At 43.0% G+C, this 23,471-nt stretch overlaps 1 protein-coding gene across 4 annotated transcripts in view; it reads left to right on the top strand.

The window, feature by feature from the left end:
* LOC147605850 (2-oxoisovalerate dehydrogenase subunit beta 2, mitochondrial-like) overlaps positions 1 to 22,075 on the top strand; it is a 46,059-nt gene extending 23,984 nt beyond the window's left edge. The window contains exons 10-13 of one of the 4 annotated variants that reach the window (XM_086792941.1): positions 13,304 to 13,399; positions 13,563 to 13,640; positions 14,333 to 14,419; positions 21,599 to 22,075. In XM_086792941.1, the coding sequence (XP_086649067.1) occupies positions 13,304 to 13,399; positions 13,563 to 13,640; positions 14,333 to 14,419; positions 21,599 to 21,634 (297 nt within the window). In that variant the 3' untranslated portion in view covers positions 21,635 to 22,075. Of the gene's footprint in view, positions 1 to 13,303; positions 13,400 to 13,562; positions 13,641 to 13,810; positions 13,962 to 14,332; positions 14,420 to 20,972; positions 21,120 to 21,598 lie in introns of those variants that run through there. The other 3 variants (XM_086792942.1, XM_086792944.1, XM_086792943.1) reach the window with 3 other exon arrangements.
* The last annotated feature ends 1,396 nt before the right edge of the window (positions 22,076 to 23,471 follow it).

Below are 23,471 nucleotides of genomic sequence, written 5' to 3'. Positions count from 1 at the left end.
GCGAAAAGCCCCAAATTAATTGTTCGATTTGGTGCTGCAGGAGACTGATTTTTCAAAAAGCCCCAAATCGGGCAAAATCCTCAAATTTTCGGTCAATTTTCAATGAAATCCCTGTCAATGTCGATCCAATGCTTGCAAATGGTGCTCAATGTCACAAAAATGTGAAAAGCCCCAAATTTAACAGGTGAAATCGAAGTATATCTGAGATTTTTGGAAGAGGGAAATTTGAAAAAATGCCCAATTTCAGAGAAGGGGAAAATCTGCTCAGAGTGAAGAGGTATGGTGAAGTAGGTGGGTGCTTGGGTACAACAGGTACAATAGGTGGACAGCTATACGACAGGAGGCAGTACATGTTGTTGTACGGACATGCGGAATTTGCTAAGAGCTGTACGGACAGATGCGGCAGAGCGAGGTGAACACATGACTGATGTCAAATCTGATTTTAGGGTTTGGTTGTACAACTGTATGGACTTGTCGCACAGCTGAAAATTAGGGCTTTCTGAAAACGCCTCCAGAATTAGATTTGCAATGGTGGTCGGATGAGTCCATGTATGAAGGGTTTGGTTAGATTCAGAGAAAAAACCCTAAAACGGGTTGAAAAACCCTAAATTGCTTAAACCCTAAAATGAGTAGATTCAGAGGTGCGGTTGTAGGGACAGAGTTGAAAACCCTAATTGCAAAGATGCAAGTCCAATGGAGGGGGTGACACTGCTTCGATACCAATGTTGGGTTCGGGAGGATACCTGCAGCACAACCCTAATGCACACACACCGAGATAGAAACACATGAGAGAGAGAGTGTGAGGTGCTGGAAAGTGTGTACTTGATAATAATAAGATGTGCAAGTATAACTACAATATAACCTAGGGCTAAGTGCCCAACACACATAAGTGTGTTCACACGAGGAAAAAACCTATGTCCAGTCATAGGGAAAAAATGCCCGTGAGTAGGTCTGTTCACACTTGAACTTCTTGGAGGACCAGATGGTCGACACAATTATCATGAGTAGGTAGCCATTTCCGTCAACGACATGTTCTCTCTCTTAGCAACACCATTTTGCTAAGGAGAGTATGGCATTGTGCTGACCCAGCTTTTCGTAGTAGTGACACTTTCCCTTTTCCTTGGGCTTGCTTGCATCATCTTAGCCTTTTGTGAAGGCTGTCCCTAATCAGTCCTTTGCTGAAAATTACTTTTGGCTTTTTCTTTGTGCTTGCGTTTGGCAACAAAAGCCCCATCACTGTCTTGCATGACACAAGATTTGGTCTTTCGATTTTGCTCTTCCTATAGCAACAAACCAACCAGCTCTTCAAACATGATTGGTCTCCGCATAGACAAAGTGAGCGATGTGTGAAAATTCACGCAAGTATTTGGTAGTGATGATAGTGTCATGGAGACCAACTCCTTTTCAGGAATGACCCCATCAATGTTAAGCAACTGCTCTCGAAGACCTTGGATTTTCGTAAGATGATTAGCCATGCTGTCCCCATCTTATGTGGACACATTTTCCAACTCCTGTTTAAGAAGGCAACAGTGGCCTCATTCTTAGCCTGGTACATGATCTCCAATACATCCCAAGCTTGTCGTGACATCATGCAAGACCTGATATGCAGTATAATTGATCGCTTTATAGACAAAGCAATCAAAGCCATCGCTTGGGCATCATGAGTATCCCATCCCTTCTGCTCCTGTGTGGGAAGGGTAGGTGTTGCAGCTTGCTTAGCACCACGCGTGTTAGGTGCTATGTCAGTAGGGCGTACATCATCACCTGATATATAACCTTATAAACCTTTGGCCACAAGAAGTTTTCGGACTATGAAACTCAATAGGGAATAATTATTGCCATCGAGTTTGTCTTCTAGGGACAAAACCCCGAATATATCAGTTGCATTCCCAACTATATACTGAAATCTCTCTGCTAAGAGATGTGCTAAAAGATATGCAAACACTTTAATGCAACAAATTGTGCTGTAAAAACACTTGCAGGTAAAATCGCAACGCACCGGAGTGCAATGCCAGGCAACCACAAGTTTGTGAGCAGTTTTTTTGCTCCAAATACAAGGCTACAATAAGTTTTTAGAGTGTCCCGATGACACTTGCAATTCAAATCCCTGCTTAATCACTGGACAAACGCCTCTAGTATGAAAAGTGTCAAATTTCTGTGCACCTGTGGGCCATATTTTGGAGCAGTTGCTTAACATTGATGAGGTCATTCCTGAAAAGGAGTTGGGTCTCCATGACACTATCATCACTAGGAGAGACTTACTTGAATTTCCACACATCGCTCACTTTGTCTATGCGGGGACCAATCATGTTTGAAGAGCTGGTTGGTTTGTTGTTACAAGAGGAGCAGAATCTGAAGAACAATCTTCCGTCATGCATGGCAGTGATGGGGCTTTTGTTGCCAAAGGCAAGGGCAAAGATAAAGCCAAAAGCAATTTTTAGCCAAGGGCTGATTTGGGACAGCCTTCACAAAAGGACAAAAGGCTAAGAATGATGTAGGCAAGCCCAAGAAAAAGGGCAAGTGTCACTACTACAAAAAGCCGGGTCACGATGTAAATGAGTGTAGAAAGGGGCTTGCAAGGAAAAGAAGAAGGAAAGGGGCATGGATGTAGATTCTTCTTCGTCACTTGCAGTGAAAGATGATGCGTCAACAAATCTTGTGGTGATGAGTGGACTTTTCTTGTTTGTTGTTATGATGCATCATTAGAGCATATGTCTCTTAGTGTCCATGAAAGACTCGACACCTGGTACTTTGAGAGTGGTGCTTCTAAACACACAACCTCACAAAGGAATTTGTTTAAGAAGCTTATGGCTGCCCTTGAGAGCAAACGGGTAACATGTGCAGACAATTCTTGCATTAGTCACATCCAGCACATTGTAGCACGGGTTATACCAGCTTGATAGGTTTGATAGGAGAGAGCATGGTTCTCATGTGGTTTCCACTCTAATAGTTGCCATGCAAGAGACAATTGTGGAATGCCAGGTTTGGGCATGTGAATTATGATAGTCTGATGCTATTGCAAAAGCATCAAATTATGCAGGACATGCCTCGTGTAGAGCTGCCACCAAAACATGTATGTGAAGGATGCATATTGGGTAAGATGCACAGAATGCATTCCCAAAATATGGACAACAAGGATTGTCCAGAAATTAGAGCTTGTGCACAACGATGTGTGTGGTCCTCTGCGGACACCATTGATTGGGAAGCATGTATACTTTGTAACCTTTATCGATGACTACTCTAGATTTGCTTAGGTATATCCCAAGAGGGGAAAATCTGTGTCGAGGTTTATTTTCTTGTGATGACTACCACGAGGTTATAAATTGCACTTTCTTATAAGGTGAATTTGGGCATGTTTTTGGATTCATCTAGGTATATATATCACAAGAGGGAAAAATCTGATGTATTTGCATGTTTTCAGCATTGTGTGGCAAATGTTGAAAATCAAACTGTTTGCAAAGTGCACACCCTTCGTACAGATCAAGGGGAGGAATACATGTCTATTGCTTTCAAAGCTTTTTTGGTAGAAAAGGGCATAAAGCATCAATGCACAATGCCATACTCTTCTCAGCAAAAATGGTGTTGTTGAGAGAAAGAACATGTCATTGATGGAAATGGCTAGATGCATGGTCAAAAGGAAAGGCTTCCTCACAAATTGTGGATGGAAGAAATCATGTGTGCTAGTAGCTACACATGTTTTGAATAGATGCCATACCAAAGCATTGAAAACGATGACGCCAAATGAGGCTTGGCATGAGAGAAAACTTACAACGCCAAATGAGGCTTGGCATGAGAGAAAACTTACACTGTTTTCCAAGGTTTCTTGGAGATGGAAAAAATGGAATGTTGGGTTACTGCAAAAGATTAAGAGATGTCCACATGCAAGTTTTGCAATTCCATGTGATCCACCGATACAACCATATAAATCAAATGTTCCAAGCTCAAGTTTTTGAGTGTACTGCAAAACTAAAAACAAAAAATGCAAATCCCCCCTTTTATACTAAAAAATGGAGGAGTTTACTTGCTTTTGAGTTTTCTCAAAAAAACTAAGTGCTTTTTAGTTTTAATTTAAAAAAAAACATCGTGCTTTATTCACTTATAGGTCCCCCCCCCCCCCCCTCTTCTTTTAGCAAAAAGCCATGTGTATGAAAAAACGTTTGCTTTCTCTTAAAAAAACGATGGTGCTTTTTTTAACAAATCTTCCAGCTTGTTTTTTTGATCATATGCGCATGCTTTTTTTTTTTCTGGTTGCGGTCCTTCCCCATACAATCTGCCTGTTGGCCGTCCTCTTGCTGTGCACCCCTCTACTGTCCGTGGTTCTGCTGCCAGCAAAGCGCCTTGCTTGTGGCTGCCCAGGTTGGCTTGGCTGTGTTCATCTGGCCGGTTGGCTGGTTGACCTAGCTGGATGGCCTGGCTACTTGCGCATAGTAGCCGCCCTGGGTAGCTGGTCTTTTTTTTTTTTTTTTTTGCGGGAAAAGGATCCTTCAATTAGTTAAAGAAAAAACAGCCACAAAGGGCTTACAACCACGAAGGGCTAAATACAAACTCGCCTCATTTAAGGGTGGAAATCAAATGATCATAAGGGGAAGAGGCGCTTCTCCTCCGGCTGGCCGCTTTGTGAGGAGAAGGCTATCTCATACTGGGGTGTGTGTGGGGGGGGGGAGGGGGAGGGGGAGGGGGGGGGGGGGGGGGGGGGGACAACCACATAGGTGGTCTGTAATGCCAAATGGGGTCACCGCCCCTATTTGTGAGGAAAGGGTCAGGTCTCCAAAGTCTCAAGAAAGCTTCCTGCCGCTTCTGCATACGGTCAAAACCTGCTTGTAACTTCTCCCATTGACCGCGGAGGGTGTGAATGATATCAAGCCATATGCTCTTGACGGTCTCAGCCAACGGAGTGTGTACCCTCGATGGCCTTGCTGCATCTAGCACGTCAAATGTGCCAGGTTGCTATGCTACTGCAAATCTCCCATCTTTGGCATGAGCCTGGCCGCCAATCGCGTGTAGGTGGGGCTGTGAGTTGTACTGCTGTGAGAGACCTGAAGGCCTAGCCCTCCCCCATCCTCCTCTGAAGCCCTAACCACTCTAGCCTCTGTGGGCCAAGCGTCAGTGCCCCATGTAATGATCCGGGTCGGTGTCCTATCCATTGTGAAGATGCGGAGAAATCTGTTGCCAAATCTGTTGAGCCTTCAGGTAATCCCAAAAGCAATGTCTTTGAGACTCTTGGGGTGGCTGCACCGTGGGCAAGCTGTTGGTCGACCTCCAACTGCCAGCCAAGTACTGATCGCCAAACTCCTATGTGGCATCAACCAAAGAAAGTGGGTGATCTTTCTAGGCCGAAAGTTGTCCCACAATCTCTTCCAGAAATCTGAAAGGAAACGCTGTGAGAGGCCCTGAGACTACCAATGTGCTGCTGCTGCTGGTGTGCCATCTATCTCAGGCATCTGGATCTTGCAGCCTAGCCGCACAGTATATGCAAAGAAGCTCCTCCCAATCTGTTGGATCATGCCAAGTCCACTCTCTCCGGTCCCACTTGTTGAGATGTCAAGCTCAACATGAGCTGACACTCATGAGGCGCGTGCATGACCGATCGACATTTATATCACTGGCGGGTTTGGTAGCTGGCACCGACATATCTTTGCCAGAGATTCTACAGCTGGATTACACCGACTAGTCCACATCTACCCACTCCTCTTAGCGTGTTCACATTATGGACCGCTTGTATATACTCTATTATGTGTGTTAGTCACTTTATCTTCTTTGTAGACCTTTTTTGTTGTGTGAAGAAGAAGAAGAATTTTCAGCTTCTCACCTTGTGTGTTCTCTTCTAGGGTTTGTGTGAGTGTGTATGTGCTTTTTGCAAGAGCTCAAGCTCTCTTCTCCTTTGCATCTTTTCATGGTATCAGAGCTTGGTTCATGCTAAGGACTGAGCGGCAAGCAAGAGAAGCACAGGAAGCGGTACGAGGGTAAGAGCTTCATCTACTCTTCCCCCCTTTGTGTTGGTTACTACACTCTTGTCGGGATCTTATCGGGAGGCACCGACAAACGAACTCCGATTGAGGAGCTTTCTTTGTGGGAGCAAAGCTACAGGGTAACTATTTTGTCTGTTGGACGAAATTTTTTGGGCCGAAAACGCGTTTCGGGCGCGTCTGGACCTCCGTTTTTTAGTTCGCAGGCATTCACTAGCACTGCGGGTAAGTTTCGATTCTCTGCAGAACTCTGTTTTTTGAACTGCAAGAAGGGCGATTGGCTGTGTAGACACTGTGTGTGCTGCAAAAGGTCTCAAAGTTGCCATTGGGTGTATGTATCAAAGTAAGGTCACTGGTTGTGACAATTTGTGTCACCCTTTGGTCCATCTCCATTTCTGGAGCCACTTCTATGGGACTGTCGCTCCATAGAGTGGCCAGATTTGTGCCATGTTTACATGGGGCCAGGCCAATGTCCCATGTGAAAGGGCTAGTCTTTTGGTGTCACATGGACGAGAGCCAGATTAGTGCCACCCGTGTGTGATCAGTGCTGCGTCACATGGACGGGAACCAGATTAGTGCCACCAGTGTGTGATCAGTGCTGCGTCACATGGACGAGAACCAATCTCGTGCCACCCGTGTGTGACCTGCTTCGTGCTGTATGGACGGGAGCCTGTCGGTGCCACCCGTGTATGGCCAGGATGGCGTCTTACCTATGGGACTGTCACTCCATAGGAAGACGAGGATATATCTTTGTATTTCTTCGCGCTAGTTTTGTGCCCGACAGGAACTTCTTCTACAAGTTTCATGAAGGGAGATTTCGTCCATTATATGTGCACATGCGTTTATGCCTGCATGCATAAATTTGTTTTTGCATGACTTGTTTGCGCGTGTCTGCTTGTTATGTCGTGCCAGTACACTGGACGGGGACGCCCCCAGTGTACCGTGGAGTGCTGTTTGCTGACTCGGTGGTGTGGCGTGTGAACAGGTGGTAAGTATTTTCATTTTGGCCTTTTTAAAGGGTAAAATCTATAAACTATGGTAAACCTTAATATTTATAAGGTAATGTGTTCACACTCATTTTAAATAGGGGCTGGACATTTGCTTTTGAGGGTGCCCAAAGTGTTGAATTGATTTAAGGTTTTATAACCTTTGAAAAAAAGGCTTTGCATGGAACACTTTTAGAAATTTCCCACGTGTGAGGCTGGTGGGTTTTCTTTCTCATCATCGCCTGCTGGCTGCCTTTCTCCTCCATTGCCTCTCTCTCCAAAGGCCAGATTCGGTCCTGTACCCGCCTCCTAGCTGCTGTCCGCTTGTTGTACGTGAACTGTACCTGCAAACAGTGCTGGCTGTCATCTTGTACCTGCAAACTGTGCTGGCTGCCTACTTGTACCTGCAAACTGTGCTAGCTGCCACTCTTGTACCTGCAAACTGTGCTGGCTGCCATCTTACTTGCAAGCTGAATCGGCTGCCTCTCTTGCACCTGCCTGAAGCTGTACGAACTGTACCAGCTGTACCAACAGTATCTACTGTAATTGCTGTCCGTACAGCACTTGTTGCTTGAATAAGAGCTGTACCTACTGCCCGTACATATTCAGCTTCCAGCCTTGCTGCTCCTGGTTTGTGTACTCCAGATGATGTTGATCTACTCACATATGGTGATGCAAATGGACTTATCTATAGCCTTCTAGTTGTACAAACTACTGCTAATGGAACCAAAGTATGAGGCTCCAAAATAGAGGAAGGACTCTTCCATTGTTTTATCTGCAACAAGCTACTCCAGGTGCTATGTTTAAATTTATGCAAAAATTTAATTTCTTTAAATTTAAATTTCAAGTTCTACAAGTTTGTGTAGTACAGGAACAGGAAATTTCTTTTTCATTTTCATTTCTTGGAAGCTTTCTTTCTGGTTTGTTATTTCCCTATGTGCGTGCTAACCGCGTCCTCAGGATCAGAGGCCCAGTGAAGGTCAGCCAAAAATCTAGGGGAAAAACTGGGTACAAAGCTTAACTGGGAGAACCGGGAAACGTTCCCTTTGCGGTGTACCACTGTGCTTGCGTCAGTACGGGCGTGCCTGTTTGTGTACGGTCTCGGAAGACCAGTGAAAGGCAAGTGTGTACCCAGTGAAGGTGGAAATGAGCGTGTGATTTGAAGCTACTCTGATCAACACCTCTTCATCGACTTGAACCAGTTTGTTTGGTTGTTTTCACTCCTTGGTGGAGAAATCAGGCCTATCAGGTCCATGACACTTGTACAAATATAAATACTCCAAGAAATACAAAAAGTATTGAGGGGGGGCCAGCTCTTTCGGGCCCTAGTGCTGGTGTCATTTGTATTTTCAGTATTTTCAAAATTTATGTTACTGATGCTGTTTCCATTATTTAATATCAGTTAAATTAAGTGTTCTAAATATGTGTATATTGTCTTCCGATCTGCAGGCCTCCTGTAGGGAGCGGTCACAATTTGGGTGCAGTATAGTACTGCTGTAGAGAATACAACAGTTTGTGCAGGTCAAGGAAGAGTGTTGTTGTTGCTGGTAAATTTGTGTTGTAGAAAAGATGTTAAATTGTGGAATAAACCAGATTGTTACAGAGAACCTTGACAAGAATAACTTTCATGCTTGGAGGATTAGATTGACAAATTTCCTGATGGAAAAAGGTTACTGGGACTACATTGAAGGTGAACATGAGGAGGCACCGGAGATATTGGAGATGACTTCAACAGCTGCAGATATAAAAGAGTTCAAGGATTGGAATCAAGGAGCAAGGAAAGTCATGTATTGGCTTTCTATTAGTATACATGAAACTATGATTGGGCATATACAGGATGCCAAGTCACCTAAGGAGGCATGGGACACCTTGGTGAAGTTCTATGAAACCAACACCAAGGCACGAAAAATTCAGTTGAAGAATTAGCTTCATACTGCGGAAAAGAAGAATATGTCTGTGAATGATTATGCTTTGAAGATCAAGGGCATTGTGAAATCCCTTGCATCAATTGGTGTTTCTTTTGATGATGATGTTGATGATGATGATAAGGTGGAAGTGTGTCTGCGTGGTCTTGAGCCACAATACAAGGCATTCAAGACGTCTATTTAGACTCGAGAGAACATTCCCAACTTCACAGATTCGGTGTCAATGCTGATCATTGAAGAGAAGAACTTGGGTGAAGATCAACGGTCTTCATAAAACAGAAACAGTTCAGAGTAATAGGCCTCCTACACAAGTGCAAGTAGAGGACGAGGTAGAGGTCGTGGATGGACCAAGGTGGTGGCCGAACAGGTAATCAGAATTATGGTCAGCAGCAGCAACAGTCCCAGGATTTACAACAACATACAGGTGGAAGAGGCCAGTTTAGAGGCAGGGGGAGTCAACGAGGTTGTGGTAATTGGCAAAGGCAACATAATGATACACGAGGATGTTTTTATTGTGGTAAGCTTGGGCATGTGCAGGCAGATTGCTATAAGAAGCAGAGTGACATGCAAAATGGAAAAGTACAACAAAACAACTATGCATCCTCTAGCAGAAATAATGAGGATAATGAGAGGTTGTTTGTTATGTAACATGTGGTTAATGCTGTGTTTTGAAATGATGTAGCGGCATGTAAGGATGTTGTATGGTATGTTGATTCACGTGCTTCGAACCACATGACAAGTCATGGTGAGTGGCTCAAGGAAATGAAGAGTCTTGAAAGACTAGGTTTTGTTGAAACAGGGGATGACATTGCTCATCCGATTGTCCATATTGGAGATGTGTCATTGTCTATGCAGGATAGTAAGATCAAGTACCTTGCAGATATACTTCATGTTTCGAACATTGCAAAGAATCTGGTTTTCGTTGGCCAGATGATTGAGCAGGGTTTACAGGTTTGGTTAAATCTTGATGGTTGTTATGTAGAAGACTTCTGTACCTGGCCAATACATGCCCGAGAAAAGGCCCAACACGAAGTGATGTACCACATGGTGGCAAGAAGTGGTTCGCCACCACCACCCTGCGTGCTAGGGAGAGCCTCGCCGAGCTCCAATATAGAAGCTTCTTCCGAATACTTAGAAGAAGCAGGGTGAGCTGCTGCTTGGGAGAGATATCAATGCCAACCTGGCAACCGAGATAACGAACTGGAGTGCTCCTCTAGATCCATTGGAGAGCCTCAACTGGTCGCCAAGTCGGGGGCGGGTGCTGAGCCTACCCAAAAACCACACGTCTTGTGCCAATTGATCTGTGCTCCTGATGCGCGGTAGAGAATCTCGATCGCCTCTGCAAATCTCCGGACAGATTCCCCACCTCTCCTGCAAGGAAAGCTACTGTGTCGTCTGCAAACTTTGAGTCCAGCAACTCCTCTTGCTTGCAGAGGGGAAGACGCAATCCCTGAAGCCTGGTCTCCTGTGTAGAGAGAGAACTACTCATGGCCTCAGTGACCAACAGGAAGAGGTAAGGTGCCAGAGGACAACCTTGTCTAATCGAGCGGGAAAGGGGGAATCTGTCACCACGGGCTCCCTGAATGAGAACTTGGTTGTGTGAGGTTGAGTAAAGTTCTAAGACTCCATGAATCCACTCCATGGGGAGTCCCATCCGGCTCATTGTGCCCTCCAGAAAGCTCCAATCCACCCTATTATAAGCTTTCTCAAAGTCTAGGAGTCAAAGAGGTCCTGCTGTTGCATCTTGGCCGAAGCTGTCGCCTCCCAAAAGGTAAAGATGTTGTCCAGAATGCTCCGATCCTGAACAAAGCCAGTTTGAGTGTCGTGGATCAAGTCTAGGAGAAAAAGCTGAAGTCCCTTGCTGCCCGGGTAGCCGTCTTGGCTGCCCTTAGGCTTGCCTCTTGGCCACCTTGCCTCCAGTCAACAAGCTCCAGCTGCCTTTAGACATATTACGAGTAGTCGCTTCTACAGCCTAACACAACATACAATCAGAAACCAAAAAACCTTGTACAACTTCTATAGAGCAATCAGTTTGATAGAAAGAGAAAATGATGAGAGGAATACCTGGGAAATCTGACATCTACGACGCCTTGACATGCATACCTCTTCAGCCTCTGCGTTAGGGCTGCTTTGATACCAGCTGTAAAGTCCTTCCCAAAATCTTCCACACAGTTGAAAACCAAGGTTAGTCCTTAACCAAATCATGAGGTAGTAGGCTACCTTACCTCCCGAGTCCCAACCACGATTGACATCAACCGATCTCCCCTGAGCCAAGGCTAGGGCTTCCTGCACAATCCCATGGGCCCATGTCTAACTCCGGCATCCCATACCACTAAAGCCTGCCCATAGGCCTTCGACATGCTAACCTACACACTCGCCATGTGCATGGCATGAGTATATCTGTTCTTCTGGTCCAAGCCAGACCTTTAGTGGTGCATCCTCACAACTATGTCTCATAATAACCCAAGCTCTCACTTACATAGTGATAACTATGCCATAAATATCTAACTCGCTAGAAAAGGCCATTAAGCTTGACAGATTAGTCTGCCTTGAATCTCCGGAGGTTTGACAGAAACTCAGTACGAAGGGCTTTGTGTGAATATATGCTCTTATGTGTGTGTGTGTGTGTGTGTGGAGTGCGTGTGTGAGAGCATATCTTGATATAGAGTTCTACACCCACTATTGGGCACTGATGTCGTAGTATCTAGTCCATACAATGCATAATGGAGTTGATAGTTATATAGTCTTGTGGGTTGACTACCATGAGTATATAACATGCACGTTCTTAAAAGGTGAATTTGGGCATGTTCTTGGATTCATCTAGGTATATATATATATTAAGCTTGTTTTATCAATCTAGGAACCCTAGCCAAGTATCAACCAACTAATCCTTAATCCTGGGGCCCCCTAACCGGTTGGATTAGATCCCTAATTTGTAGATTAGTGCCGAGGTACATAACACCAAAGTCAATCTCTATGGGCCATGCCAGAGATCCTTTCGTAATCCCACCATGTTCTGGATATCCATCATGGGCACGGCCAGAGTCTAGACACATGCTTGCCGGATTAATCAAGATAATCAATGCCACATGGGGTTTGTGACACTGGCACAGGCGACCTTTAAGAAGAAAGTGGCCGTTGGTCACTCACAAGCGGGTTTTACAATCCTAAAGTGATTTACAACATTTACAATGGAATCTCCTTGCTCAAAGCCAACACGTACACATGTTAACAAACAAGTCACGCCACAGACCGTGGGTTTACGTAGTTCCGGGTGTCCTCGGCTCCATAGGATGACACATTACAAATCAGGCAGGCAACACAAAAAGTACACACATGCTCAAGCATAAGCCCAGTGTCACACACACTTACGCTAGTGCAAATCCCTTATGCAAGAAATCTCCGTTCACAATGCTGTACTATAACGAGCTCATCTAGCTCTGGATCCGGGAGTCGTACCACTTGATCTTGATGACCCGGGAGTGGTACCACTTGGTTGTCCTATTGACATAGATCCGGGAATTGTATATCGCTTGATCTATCTTGCCACCAGGCTTTGGGAATAGTACCACTTGAGCCTCTAGCTCACCACTGGAGATAACACACCTAGACATTGGGGATTGTACCACTTGAGTCTATTAGTGTGAATATATCCATGGTTAAAACTGGCCAACAAATAACTTTTATTAACAAATAAAAATTATTACAAAGATAATAAGGGACTAATAAAAAATGGTGACACATTGTGTGACTGTTATAGTATATGCATCGAGGGTATGTATTTCTCGTTTGGGAAAAAGGGCAAGTGCTGGATCTCTTCAGAATGTTATATGTGCCCCCATGAGAAGGAGCTCTCAACTGCCTTCAACCTGCAAAACTCAAATATTATTTTGTTTAGCCAAGCTGCTAGGAGGGACTGGCTAGCTCACTACCCAACCATAGCAATGTTGCTGAACCAGAGGCTAGACCAACACCATGCCTGACTCCATATCCAAGTCCAGATGTCCATAATACCACCAGAGCCCACCATCCAGTTGAAGGCTTGAGCCAGACCTATGCTTGATTCTGGTCCTATTCCCAGTGTCTCTATCCTCTTGGGAATTCCTATGAATGAGTTGAATCTTCACTTATTTATATGGTAGGTGAGAGTGTCCTTAATTCCAAGGTCATTTTACGTTAGCTCATTAAATTTTAACTTACCAGTACTTAGTTAGTACTAAGTGTGTCATAGTGGAGCCACCAAATAGCATTAGAGTCTAGTTATTTCTTTTAGGGACCCAACACCCTGGATATACCCTACCAAGTTTTGTGCAGGCACATATTCTATGAGCTTAACTTTTTTTTTTTTTTTTGATACATGCACATGGTTCCATTCTCTTATGACCATAGAATTCTTAACTCCTTATTGTGCATTATGGTCCCACAGGATGGGATTTCTTGCGAACTGATAGATTTACAAACATTGATACCATGGGACAAGGAGACCGTGGAGGCATCTGTAAATAAAACTGGGCGTCTTCTTGTAAGTGCCTTAAGTGCCTAATATTCTCTTGGATTTGCACTCTTTGGGTCTGTGAAAAAGGCTAAGTGATCCCTGGACCAAAGGTATATATTTTCTTGATTTTATACGTGTTAAAGTCTTGTGATAGATTTTTAGAAGTTCTACCTTTCGGTTATGTTTTCAGGTCAGTCATGAGGCACCAATCACAGGAGGATTCGGTGCTGAAATTGCAACCTCGATTGTTGAACGTTGCTTTCTTCGGGTGAGTTTTTAGCAAGTCTTTCCATGATTGTTTTAACTTAATATGACCAGTGGAGATCTGTCAGTGGTGCACTTGCATCTTGTCCTCAATGTGATAGACTACTCAACACTGGAATGCCCATGTAGTGTGCCTTACATTGGACATCTTCTTGCATTTGGCCATACTTACAGGAGCTGCTTTTAGATGATACAGTGGCAGTCTGCAGATCCTGCAGATATTCTTCAAAAGAGTTTCGCCACAAATATGAAGTTCTCCAACTATAGGGTGTTGCTGCTACATGCTTCTATTCCACAGCTATGAGTTGCAATTTTGCCATTGCAAAATGGCTGAACAGAACTGCAGTTGTGCCTAGGGACTCAGAGTGACTCTAAGTTGTGACCAACATACTAACACACATGGTGCAGTTTGACTTTATACCCCAAAACTCCCACTTGATCGAGCCAAACAGAATTTTAGGCCTTCTTGTACATGAGAACCACTTGAGTATTATAGGAAGGCAGATGTGGTTTCACCTTTGTAATCAGGAATTCCATCTACTGTGGCCAGCTTCATCCATGCATGATTGATCTTTGATCTGGACTTTTGAGAAGGGCACTCATTCAAATATTATCTTGGAACTCGTAGACAAAAGCTTAAGGAAAATGATTTCAATCTATTGAACTAAAAATTGCTTGCTGGTCATTGTTTTCCAGCTTGAGGCACCGGTCTCGAGGGTCTGTGGGCTTGATACTCCATTTCCTCTCGTCTTTGAGCCTTTTTATATGCCTACAAAGAACAAGGTAAGCATTTCTATTATTGATTCTGTCATTGATTTCTTTGAACTTTGACCTGAAGCCAAGGGAAACTCATGCATGCATATGTCACTGCTTATTTCACATGAGTAGCTTCATTGCTTGTTCCAAATCATATGGGGGTTGATGTGTCATGCCAATTAGTCACGATTATAATCAAAAGCCAAGGAAATACATTCTTGCATTTTTTACTGCTTTACATGGGCTGCTTCATTGAATTTTGACCTTAAGCTAGGAAACTAATGCTTGCATACACTACTGTTTATTCCACTTTTGCCAAATCAAGCATGAGTTGATGTGTCATGCTGATTAAGAATATCAAAAACCTCAAGCATGAAGCTCAAGCCATAGTAACATGAAACGGCCGTTTCCTAGCCAAAAATGTGGAAACTCCATTTCTCTTGAGTCTTCGTTTCCTTTTTGGTTTCGTGTTTCCAAATTTGTTTTTAATATTTCTCCCATGAATTTTTCTTTAAAAGTCTTGAGTTTTCTCAAATATTCTCACCGTCTTTGATTTTCTCCATGTGAGATCCACGTTATGTTCTCCCTTCTTTAATTTTACAATTTTATCTCTCATGTATACCATGTGATGCTAAAGACTTTCGGTTTTTTAGCGGTTTCCATTCTTAGTTTCAAGCTGTTTTCATTGAATAAGCATCAGCCGTTTCTGTTTCATGCAACTATGGCTCAAGCATGAAGTTGAAACTCTGGCAATAGAGTCCTTTGTAAAGGATTTCCACCCTTTTGGTCCGCTAACACCATCACCCCCATCCTCAAAGCCGGAGATTCACTTGACCCTAATAATTACAAGCCGATCATTATTGACCACACATTGGCGAAATTCTATGGATTGGTGTTAGAGGTGGACCTCAGTTCATTTGTAGAGAGACAGGGATGCAAAGTCTGAGGACAGGCAGGCTTTCGGATGAGCTACTCTACCCTTGACCAAATCTTCACCCTCCGTGCCATCATCGGAGAGGGTAGAGCACAACATCACAAGATTTATTGCTACTTTGTGGATTTCCGCAAAGCTTTTGATAATGTACCTTGAGCCCGCCTCCTACACCGTCTATAGGAGATAGAAGCATAGTCACATGGGAACGCCGTTCCATTGGTGTGGAACGGGGGAACGTGGAGGAATGGAACTTGGGAACGGCGGAACGTGGAGGAACGCTTTTTTTAATTTTTTTTCCATGATTCGCGAAACGGCACCCTTAACGTTTTTTTTTCCCACTTTCTGGCCGCCGGCAGCATAATAGCGTATCCTTCCTTTTTTTTTTTTGAATAGAAGGGTTACGGGTGCCCAAAACGTTTTGGGCACCCTTTGTATTAAAAAAAAAAAACGGATACCTGCAAGTAGCGCCGCCGCCGACCCCTAAAAAAAAAACATGAGAAAAAAATAATAGATTATGCAACGTTTTTTTTAAACGTTGAAAGACGACCTGCCAGGCTGCCCTGCAACGTTCAAAAAAAAAACGTCAATATCAACGTTTAAAAAAAAACGTACCTCTCTGAGAACTTATAAAAACCTGTAGAGTGCAGCTGCAAGTACAGTGTGCATAGCCAAGTACAATCTCTCTCTCATTATTCATAGCCAAGTACATTGTACAATATCTCTCTCTCTCTCTCTCATAAGGGAACCAAGACAGCTTTCTCTCTCTCATAGCCAAGTACAATCTCTCTCTCAAAGCCAAGTACAATCTCTCTCTCTCTCTCTCTCTCTCTCTCTCTCTCTCAAATGGAGTTTGCTATCAAATTCTTGTCTTTTTTTGTCTACTTTCAATTGTATATTTGTCTCTTTTTACCTGCTTTTAATTGTATATTTGTCTACTCATGTGTATTGAAATATGATAACGTGTCGTTCCGGGTCCCGTTCCGGATTGCAAGGGGTCCCGTTCCCGTTCCGGATTTGCCCCTCGTTCCCATATCCGTTCCCGTTCCCTGGTGACTATGGATAGAAGTCCCATCTGACATGGTTTGGAGCATCATCGCTCTCTATGAGTGCGTCACCGGATGAGTGAGAGCCCTAGGAGGTACAACACATGAGATTTCCAGCAATATTGTGGTGAAACAAGGCTGTTCTCTATCATCCACTCTTTTTGGCCTCTACATTGATGAGATCTCAAGCTTCATTGATGGATTAGGCAGGGCTGGTTCCACACTGGTAGGCATATTGATCCCCCTACTACTTTATGTAGATGACATCGTCCTCCTTTCAGATTCAGCCGAGGGGCTTTAGAGGTAGTTGGATGCCTTATAGGACTTTTGCACTCAGTGGGACCTCTCTGTTAACCTTGGTAAAACCAAGGCAATGGTCTTCAATACCTTCGGCCCCTTCCCATCCAGATTGAGCTTCACATGCAGAGGGGATCTTGTGGAGATTGTCTCATCCTATGTCTACTTGGTGTCTCATCCTATGTCTACCTTGGTGTCACTTTTAGTGGCCCACGCTTCACCATGCTTCCCATAACACATGCCAGAGTGACACGGGGGTATGCAGCCTTGAGCTTACTTGAGTGGTAGTGCTTCCAGGTACATTTCCAGGAGCCTAGGTTGAAGGGTTGGCTTTTTAACACCCTCGTCACACCAGCCTTGATGTATGGAGCAGCCTTCTGGGGCCAGATTTATGTGATGAGGATTGGCAGCGAGTTGAGATCCCCTAGATCATGATGTACTCCCGTATGATCCGCAACAAACCATTAGTCCCACACCAGATTATCCAAGCAGAGTTTGCTACAGCCTCGATGGTAGTGGATACACTCTTCTAGACATCCATATACATCCATTGCATTAGTCACATGGATCCCTACAGATATCCGAGGCTTGCCGTGGAGTCCTCAAGACAGCTAGCACTCGAGGGCCACCCTGGAGTATGGTATGCCTTAGTTTCCGCTTGGTTCTCAGTATATGGGCTCCCCATGGATCGCCTCCCATCCCTTATGGATCCCCGCAGGTCCCCGAGGCTTGCCGTGGAGTCCTCGAGATAGCTAGCACTCAAGGGCAACCTTGGAGTATAGTATGCCCTAGTTTCCACTTGGTTGTCAGTATTTCCAGTCTAGTTGCACTCATGTGTGTGCATGACTTTGATTTTATATTTGGATGACTTGTCTTGTTTGCTTGGACAATGCTTGAGATTACTGCATGTGTTGTCCATGGGGCTGGGGATGCCTAGGCACCATGTGGACGTGTATGTGCACACCTGTTTGGGACTGACAGGTGGTCTACATGTGTTTTGCAGGTGGTAAGTGTTTCTAAAACCCAATTTACAGGTTTATGATTACTAATATTTATTAGTGAGGTCCACACTCACGTATAAGTGAACGGACAACTTATGAGTTATTCACATTGGGCAGGACTATTTTAGTACATGTGGCAACCAAAAGACCGGCATTGGACTTGATTTGAGCAGGCTTCTTGTAGGTGTCCCATCTTGGAGCTAAAAAGCACAAGCCTGAGTTATTAAATTGCGGACAAGCTCTATTACTGGAGGAGAACTCGAGTTTGGTGCATGCGTATGCTTTCTTGGTGCATGGGAGAGCTGGTCGACCAGATATGGAGTCTTCTACCGCCGTTCACCGCCAGAGATATCAACCAGGTGTAAGAAGGGAGCTGTCCGACCACTTCTAGAGGTGATTCTGGTGCTGGCGAGTTGTTATTTCCCCTAGCTGCTCAGGCATGTGGCAATGCATCTTAAAGAGATTGCGAGTGATTGGTGGATGGCAAAGCTCTTGGACCGTTGCTCGTACATGGAGTACTCTCAAGGAGCAATTCTATGATCAGTTCCTTCCTCCCCACTTCAAAAAATATGTACGGAAGGAATGGGATTGGTTGACACGGGATGAAGGCGAGTCCGTTTCCTCATGTCTCAAAGTTTTGGCGGATTCTTCTCAAGGTCATACCTTTCATGACGATTAGTGAGGACGAGAAGAAAATAAAATTTGAGTCAGGGCTGCAACGAATCATCCAAAAGAGCTTGGCAGTGTATCCCCACAGCACTTTACAAGAGCTGATATATTCAACCACTATTTGGCAAGAATTCAACTCATACAAGGGAAAATTCAAAGCTGGAAATGAGCAGAAAAAGAGTGGACAGCCACCTAAATTTATGCCCAGTGAGTCCAAGGATGCAAAAGGGGGCTCTGAAAAGCTAGGGGGGGTAAAAAGGATGATCCTAAGCTTTCCAGGTAGCACATTTTTGATTGCATGAAAGAGGGAAAGTGCTTCTTATGTGGGAACAAGGATCACATGAAATCTCAGTGCTCCTAAAATGCTAAAAGGAATAATGTACAGGATGCAAAACCAAGTGTGAATGTTATACCCGATGTACAGGGTAATAGTGCACATGAGCCAAAGAGCAGAATTTTATGCAATGCTTGCGGCAAGTTGAAGGATTAGATAGCTTTATTCCTTTTTAAGAATGCCTTTACAGATAACTTTATATCCTTTCAGATGGCTATTGCTCTTGGGCTAAACCTCGAGGAATTGGGCATGGACTTTCATTCAGATGCCACCTTTGAGGGCAAGGAAGTCAAAGTCACTCCCATCATCGAGAAGCTTCGCATACAGATTCAGGGATATTTGCATCATATAGACTTTCTGGTAGCACCGCTTACGGGATGTGATGTGATACTTGGGATGCCATGGCATTATCGTTTGGATCCCAAGATTTTGCACAAAGAGAAGAAAGTAAACTTTACTCATAGGGGTAGGAAAGTTTGTATTGATGCGGGTACCACTAGGAGTACCATACCCGTTGTAAGCCACATTTCTTTTTCCAAGGCAATAAAGAAATCAGCTTGTTCTTACTTGGACTTTGTACATGATAATGTTGAACATGGTTCTGTAACTCCCATAGATCAAGATAAGATTGATTTCTTAAGTGATTATTCTGATTGTTTTGCTGACTCCCTTCCTGGATAATTACCCCCAGAGAGGCTAGAGGATCATTGTATTGGCATAATCCTTGGTAGCTCCTCACCTGACCGACCTCCTTACAGGGTGAGTGCTGCTCAACAGGAGGAAATTATGACTCAAGTGTATGATCTTCTTGAGAAAGGGTTGATTAGGCCAAGTTCTTCGCCTTATTATTCTCTAGTTTTGTTTGTGTAGAAAAAGGATGAGTTGTACAAAATGTGTGTTGATTACAGGACACTTAACAAGATTACCATCAAGAACAGTTTTCCGATTCCTAGAATCGATGATATTCTTGACAAGCTTGAGGGAGTTGCTTGTTTCAGTCGCATTGATCTTAAGAGTGGCTACCATCAAATTAGAGTGGTATCTCAAGATGTACACAAAACGGCTTTCAGAACATCATTTGGGCTCTATGAATATTTGGTGGGTACCATTTGGTCTTACAAATGCTCCCGCCACTTTCAATAGAATAATGCAATAATGGATAGAATTTTTAGACCTCACCGCAAGTTTACACGAATCTTCTTTGATGATATTATTATCTTTTCAAAGAGTGAGGTTGAGCATAAGGAACATCTCGCCATTGTTTTTGAAGAGATTAAGAAACACAAGCTTTTTATAAATGGAAAGAAGAGTGAATTCTTTTTGTCAGCAATTCATTATCTGGGGCATATTGTTTCGAAAGACGGTGTATGCATGGATCTTGCAAAGATTCAAGCTATTAAGGATTGGCCAGAGCTTCAAAACGCTCATCAAGTTAGGAGCTTCATTAGTCTATGTTCTTACTATCACCGATTTATTCGGCACTTTACTTTCTTGGCTTCTTTGTTGCATGATTTAATGAAGATGAAAGTTGCATTTCATTGGTCCAATTCAGAAAGAACAACTTTTCAAAAGTTGAAGGATGCCATCATCTCAGGCCTGTTCTTAATATTCCAAACTTGCATAGGCTTTTTGTGGCTGAGTATGATGCATGTGGAGATTGTTTGGGGCAAGGTTGCATTTAAAACTCGTTTTTTATTATTTAGTACTTTTTGGACTGCCGAAGATTTCCAAACGTTTCAAACTTAAAAAACATTTGTGTTTTGGTTTCTTCCCTCGTGTCCTTTTTTCTATTTATTATGTTTGGTGATCGCTTTGTATAGCCTGTTTGCACTCATGACATCAGACAGATGTGACATTGTCATGACATCAGACAGATGTGACATTGTCATTTGATTTTGATTTATCATTTGTTTCTACTATCTACTTGAATTGTCAAATTCCAATCACGTTGTATTTGGGTATGTCTAGACATTGTTTATGTTGTGATTGCTAATTTTGAAATTCTTAGATAGGTTGAAATACTAGAATGTGACATGTGTTGACACATCACTCCTTATCTATCAAAGCATATTAGATATAGACTTCGAGCTTTCTTGACCTATCTCTCACACACAGACACATACATATGTATGATTTTAACATTGTAAAGTACATAACGTTTTTGACGTACTTTATCGGTCGGCAACGTTCTATACCACGTACTAAACTTGTGCCGTTTCGTGCATTTCGTATGTTTGAAACTACCTTGGTTTGGGGGTTGTTTTGAATCAAGAGGAGCATTGTGTGTGTACGATGAGTATAGGGGCAAGTAACCAGTTTTTCGCTATAGAAAAAGCTTGCAGCTCTTGATCCAAAGGTTGGTTATGTTGGAGCAAAGAAGTAAGGTTTTTGAAGAGATTCAGACTCCAGAGAGGTGGGAAGGTTACAAGGAGGCTAGGTGAAGGCAGTAAAGGAAGCTTTTTGAGAAGAGATGCCAAGAAGTTGAGAAAGTGATAAAGGAGGCTAAAGTGAAGGCTGTGGCATCAATTGGTACTGGTAGAAGCTCCCTACGTAACAAGTGAGTATTTGGCTTTTTCAGGATTAGGAATAAGCTGAGGACCATGAAATAGAGACTTTTAGTAGATGCATTGCAGGTTCTTTTTCCGGTTCAATAATAAGCCCAGCTGTGGTCCTCTACTGTTTGAACTTACTTACTAGCAGAAAATGAAAAAAGAGGAAAGGTAGAAAAGCTCTGCATGGGGATTAATGTTTCCTGCTTGAATGTGTGTGTTAATGATCATGTTGGGTTTTTACCCTGGTATCTAAGAAATAATTAGCGTCTCAATAAAATTATATGCAGTAATCTTTACTTGGTTAACCTCTTTTAATGTTTAATATCAATGATTTTGCATGCAGTGCCATTATACTGAGATATTCAATGTAATGCAGGTGTTGGAGGCCATTAAAGCTTCAGTCAAATACTGACTCTCCACGTATTATTGTGTATATATTGTATCAGACATCCATGTTGTAATACTAATGATGGAAAGATCTGTATGTACATTTCAATGGGAGTGTATGATATTAGGCTACTCCATTTTTGATACAAAAGGCTTCTGTAAAAGCACTTATGCAGGACGATTGTAAGAGTTGATTGTACAAGTGGATCTTATGAAAGCTTCAAGCTCATAGGATTAGAAGGAAGCAAGCAGACTGCCCAAAATGCAAAATATTAGGTTGAAAAAGTAATAGGTACCAAGAGGCAACTCAATCTTTTTACTGTGCCTTTCCTTCGATCTCTTGGTTTGTCGTATCATTTAGTGGATCCAAGAATGTTAGTGTAGGCTTCATTTGCTGCTTTAATTCTGATCTTTTTGACATTTCCCTTGGGCTATTAATAGTTGTCGTACCCTCACGGTCTTGCCAGTAGCATGTTGTGTATACTTTCGTTGGTCTTGCTAGTGGCATATTGTGTATATTTTTGTTGTTTCCTTGAGGATTTGTGTTGCCTCAGCTTCGTGGCCATGGTTCACTCTTGGTAACCACAAGGTAGCATTGCCTTGGTAGTAACCTTGTGCCTCCAACAACGCTGCTGACCTTTAGAGGCTTGGATGTGGTATAGCTTGGTATGTGGAGCTCAAGGAGTTACCTTGCTAACTATCACTTTGAGGTACGAGTTGCGTTTTGCAACATCCATGAAGATCTAATAGTGGGAGTTTAAAATAATAATAATAATGAATGCTAATTTTGGGCCTTCTTAAAGAGTTTTGATTGAGTTTCTTTTTAACTAGTGACAAAAGCGCTCTCCTTTCGAGTTTATGGGACACATTTTGTACCATGTAAACCCCCGTTACTACTGACGAAAGCATTCTCGTTATGTGTTTATGGGACGCATTTTGTGCCATGTAAATCTTGGCTCGTAAAACAAAACAATTGAGTATGCCAGAAGCGAGCTAAATAAATGATTATTCTAGTGATGAAGATATAACACATTGTTAATTTAGTTTAGATTATTCGGTTAATGAATCATTTTTGCTTAATCCTACTAACAAATGATAATTCAGTTAATTATGTTATTTAATTGTAGCTAAAGTTTGATTGGTGACAATCACTTAGCTTGGTTAAACATGATTAGTGATAATGGAGTCTATTATAATAATACTGGCCAACTTGTAACATCCGCCGTTAGAGCATGTGTGGGTGAGCTAGTACCATATGATGTTTGTTAAGTTGAGTTTGTGAATGGATGGGTTATGATATCATTTGTAAACTCAATCAGTCATGTTTATGTGATTATTATTGATATAGTTAGCATATTTAGTGAATTTATCATGCATGCTTAATCTTATTGGTGCTACCTTCTAAGTGATGGATGCAACCCAAATGGTGACAACTTAGAGGTGAGATTCAAGGAGGTGGAGCTTCAACAATAAGTTGTGCTTGTGGACTTGAAGAGGACCGAGCAAGTTTCCCACCATGGTTGTATTTCTTTCTTGCTTCCATTGATAAGGAGAGTAGAAAGGGGTAGGAAAGGGACATAACAATCTTGGCATTGCTGCCAGGGATGCATTGGCAATAGGCCTACCAATGCTTACTTTTGGATCTATGCATAAACCTGCTCAAATGGGAGACCGTAAACTGAATGTATGGCCTCGTATTACATAGATAGATGAACAACCAAGCTCCTTTCACACTCTTTTGGAGTGTTACCTCCCCCTTTTGAGTTCTATTTTTCTTATGCCATTGCTCTTTGAGTGATGTTGAGAGCTCGAGAAGTAGATATAGATGATTGGAGAAGAGTGGAAATTCTTTGTCAATTTTT

Source organism: Cibotium barometz, chromosome 58 (genome assembly GCF_041138505.1).
Source record: "Cibotium barometz isolate CiBa-2024 chromosome 58, ASM4113850v1, whole genome shotgun sequence".
Taxonomy (NCBI): domain Eukaryota; kingdom Viridiplantae; phylum Streptophyta; class Polypodiopsida; order Cyatheales; family Cibotiaceae; genus Cibotium; species Cibotium barometz.
The sequence above is the reverse complement of the archived record's forward strand: the minus strand, read 5'-3'. Positions and strand labels throughout refer to the sequence as shown.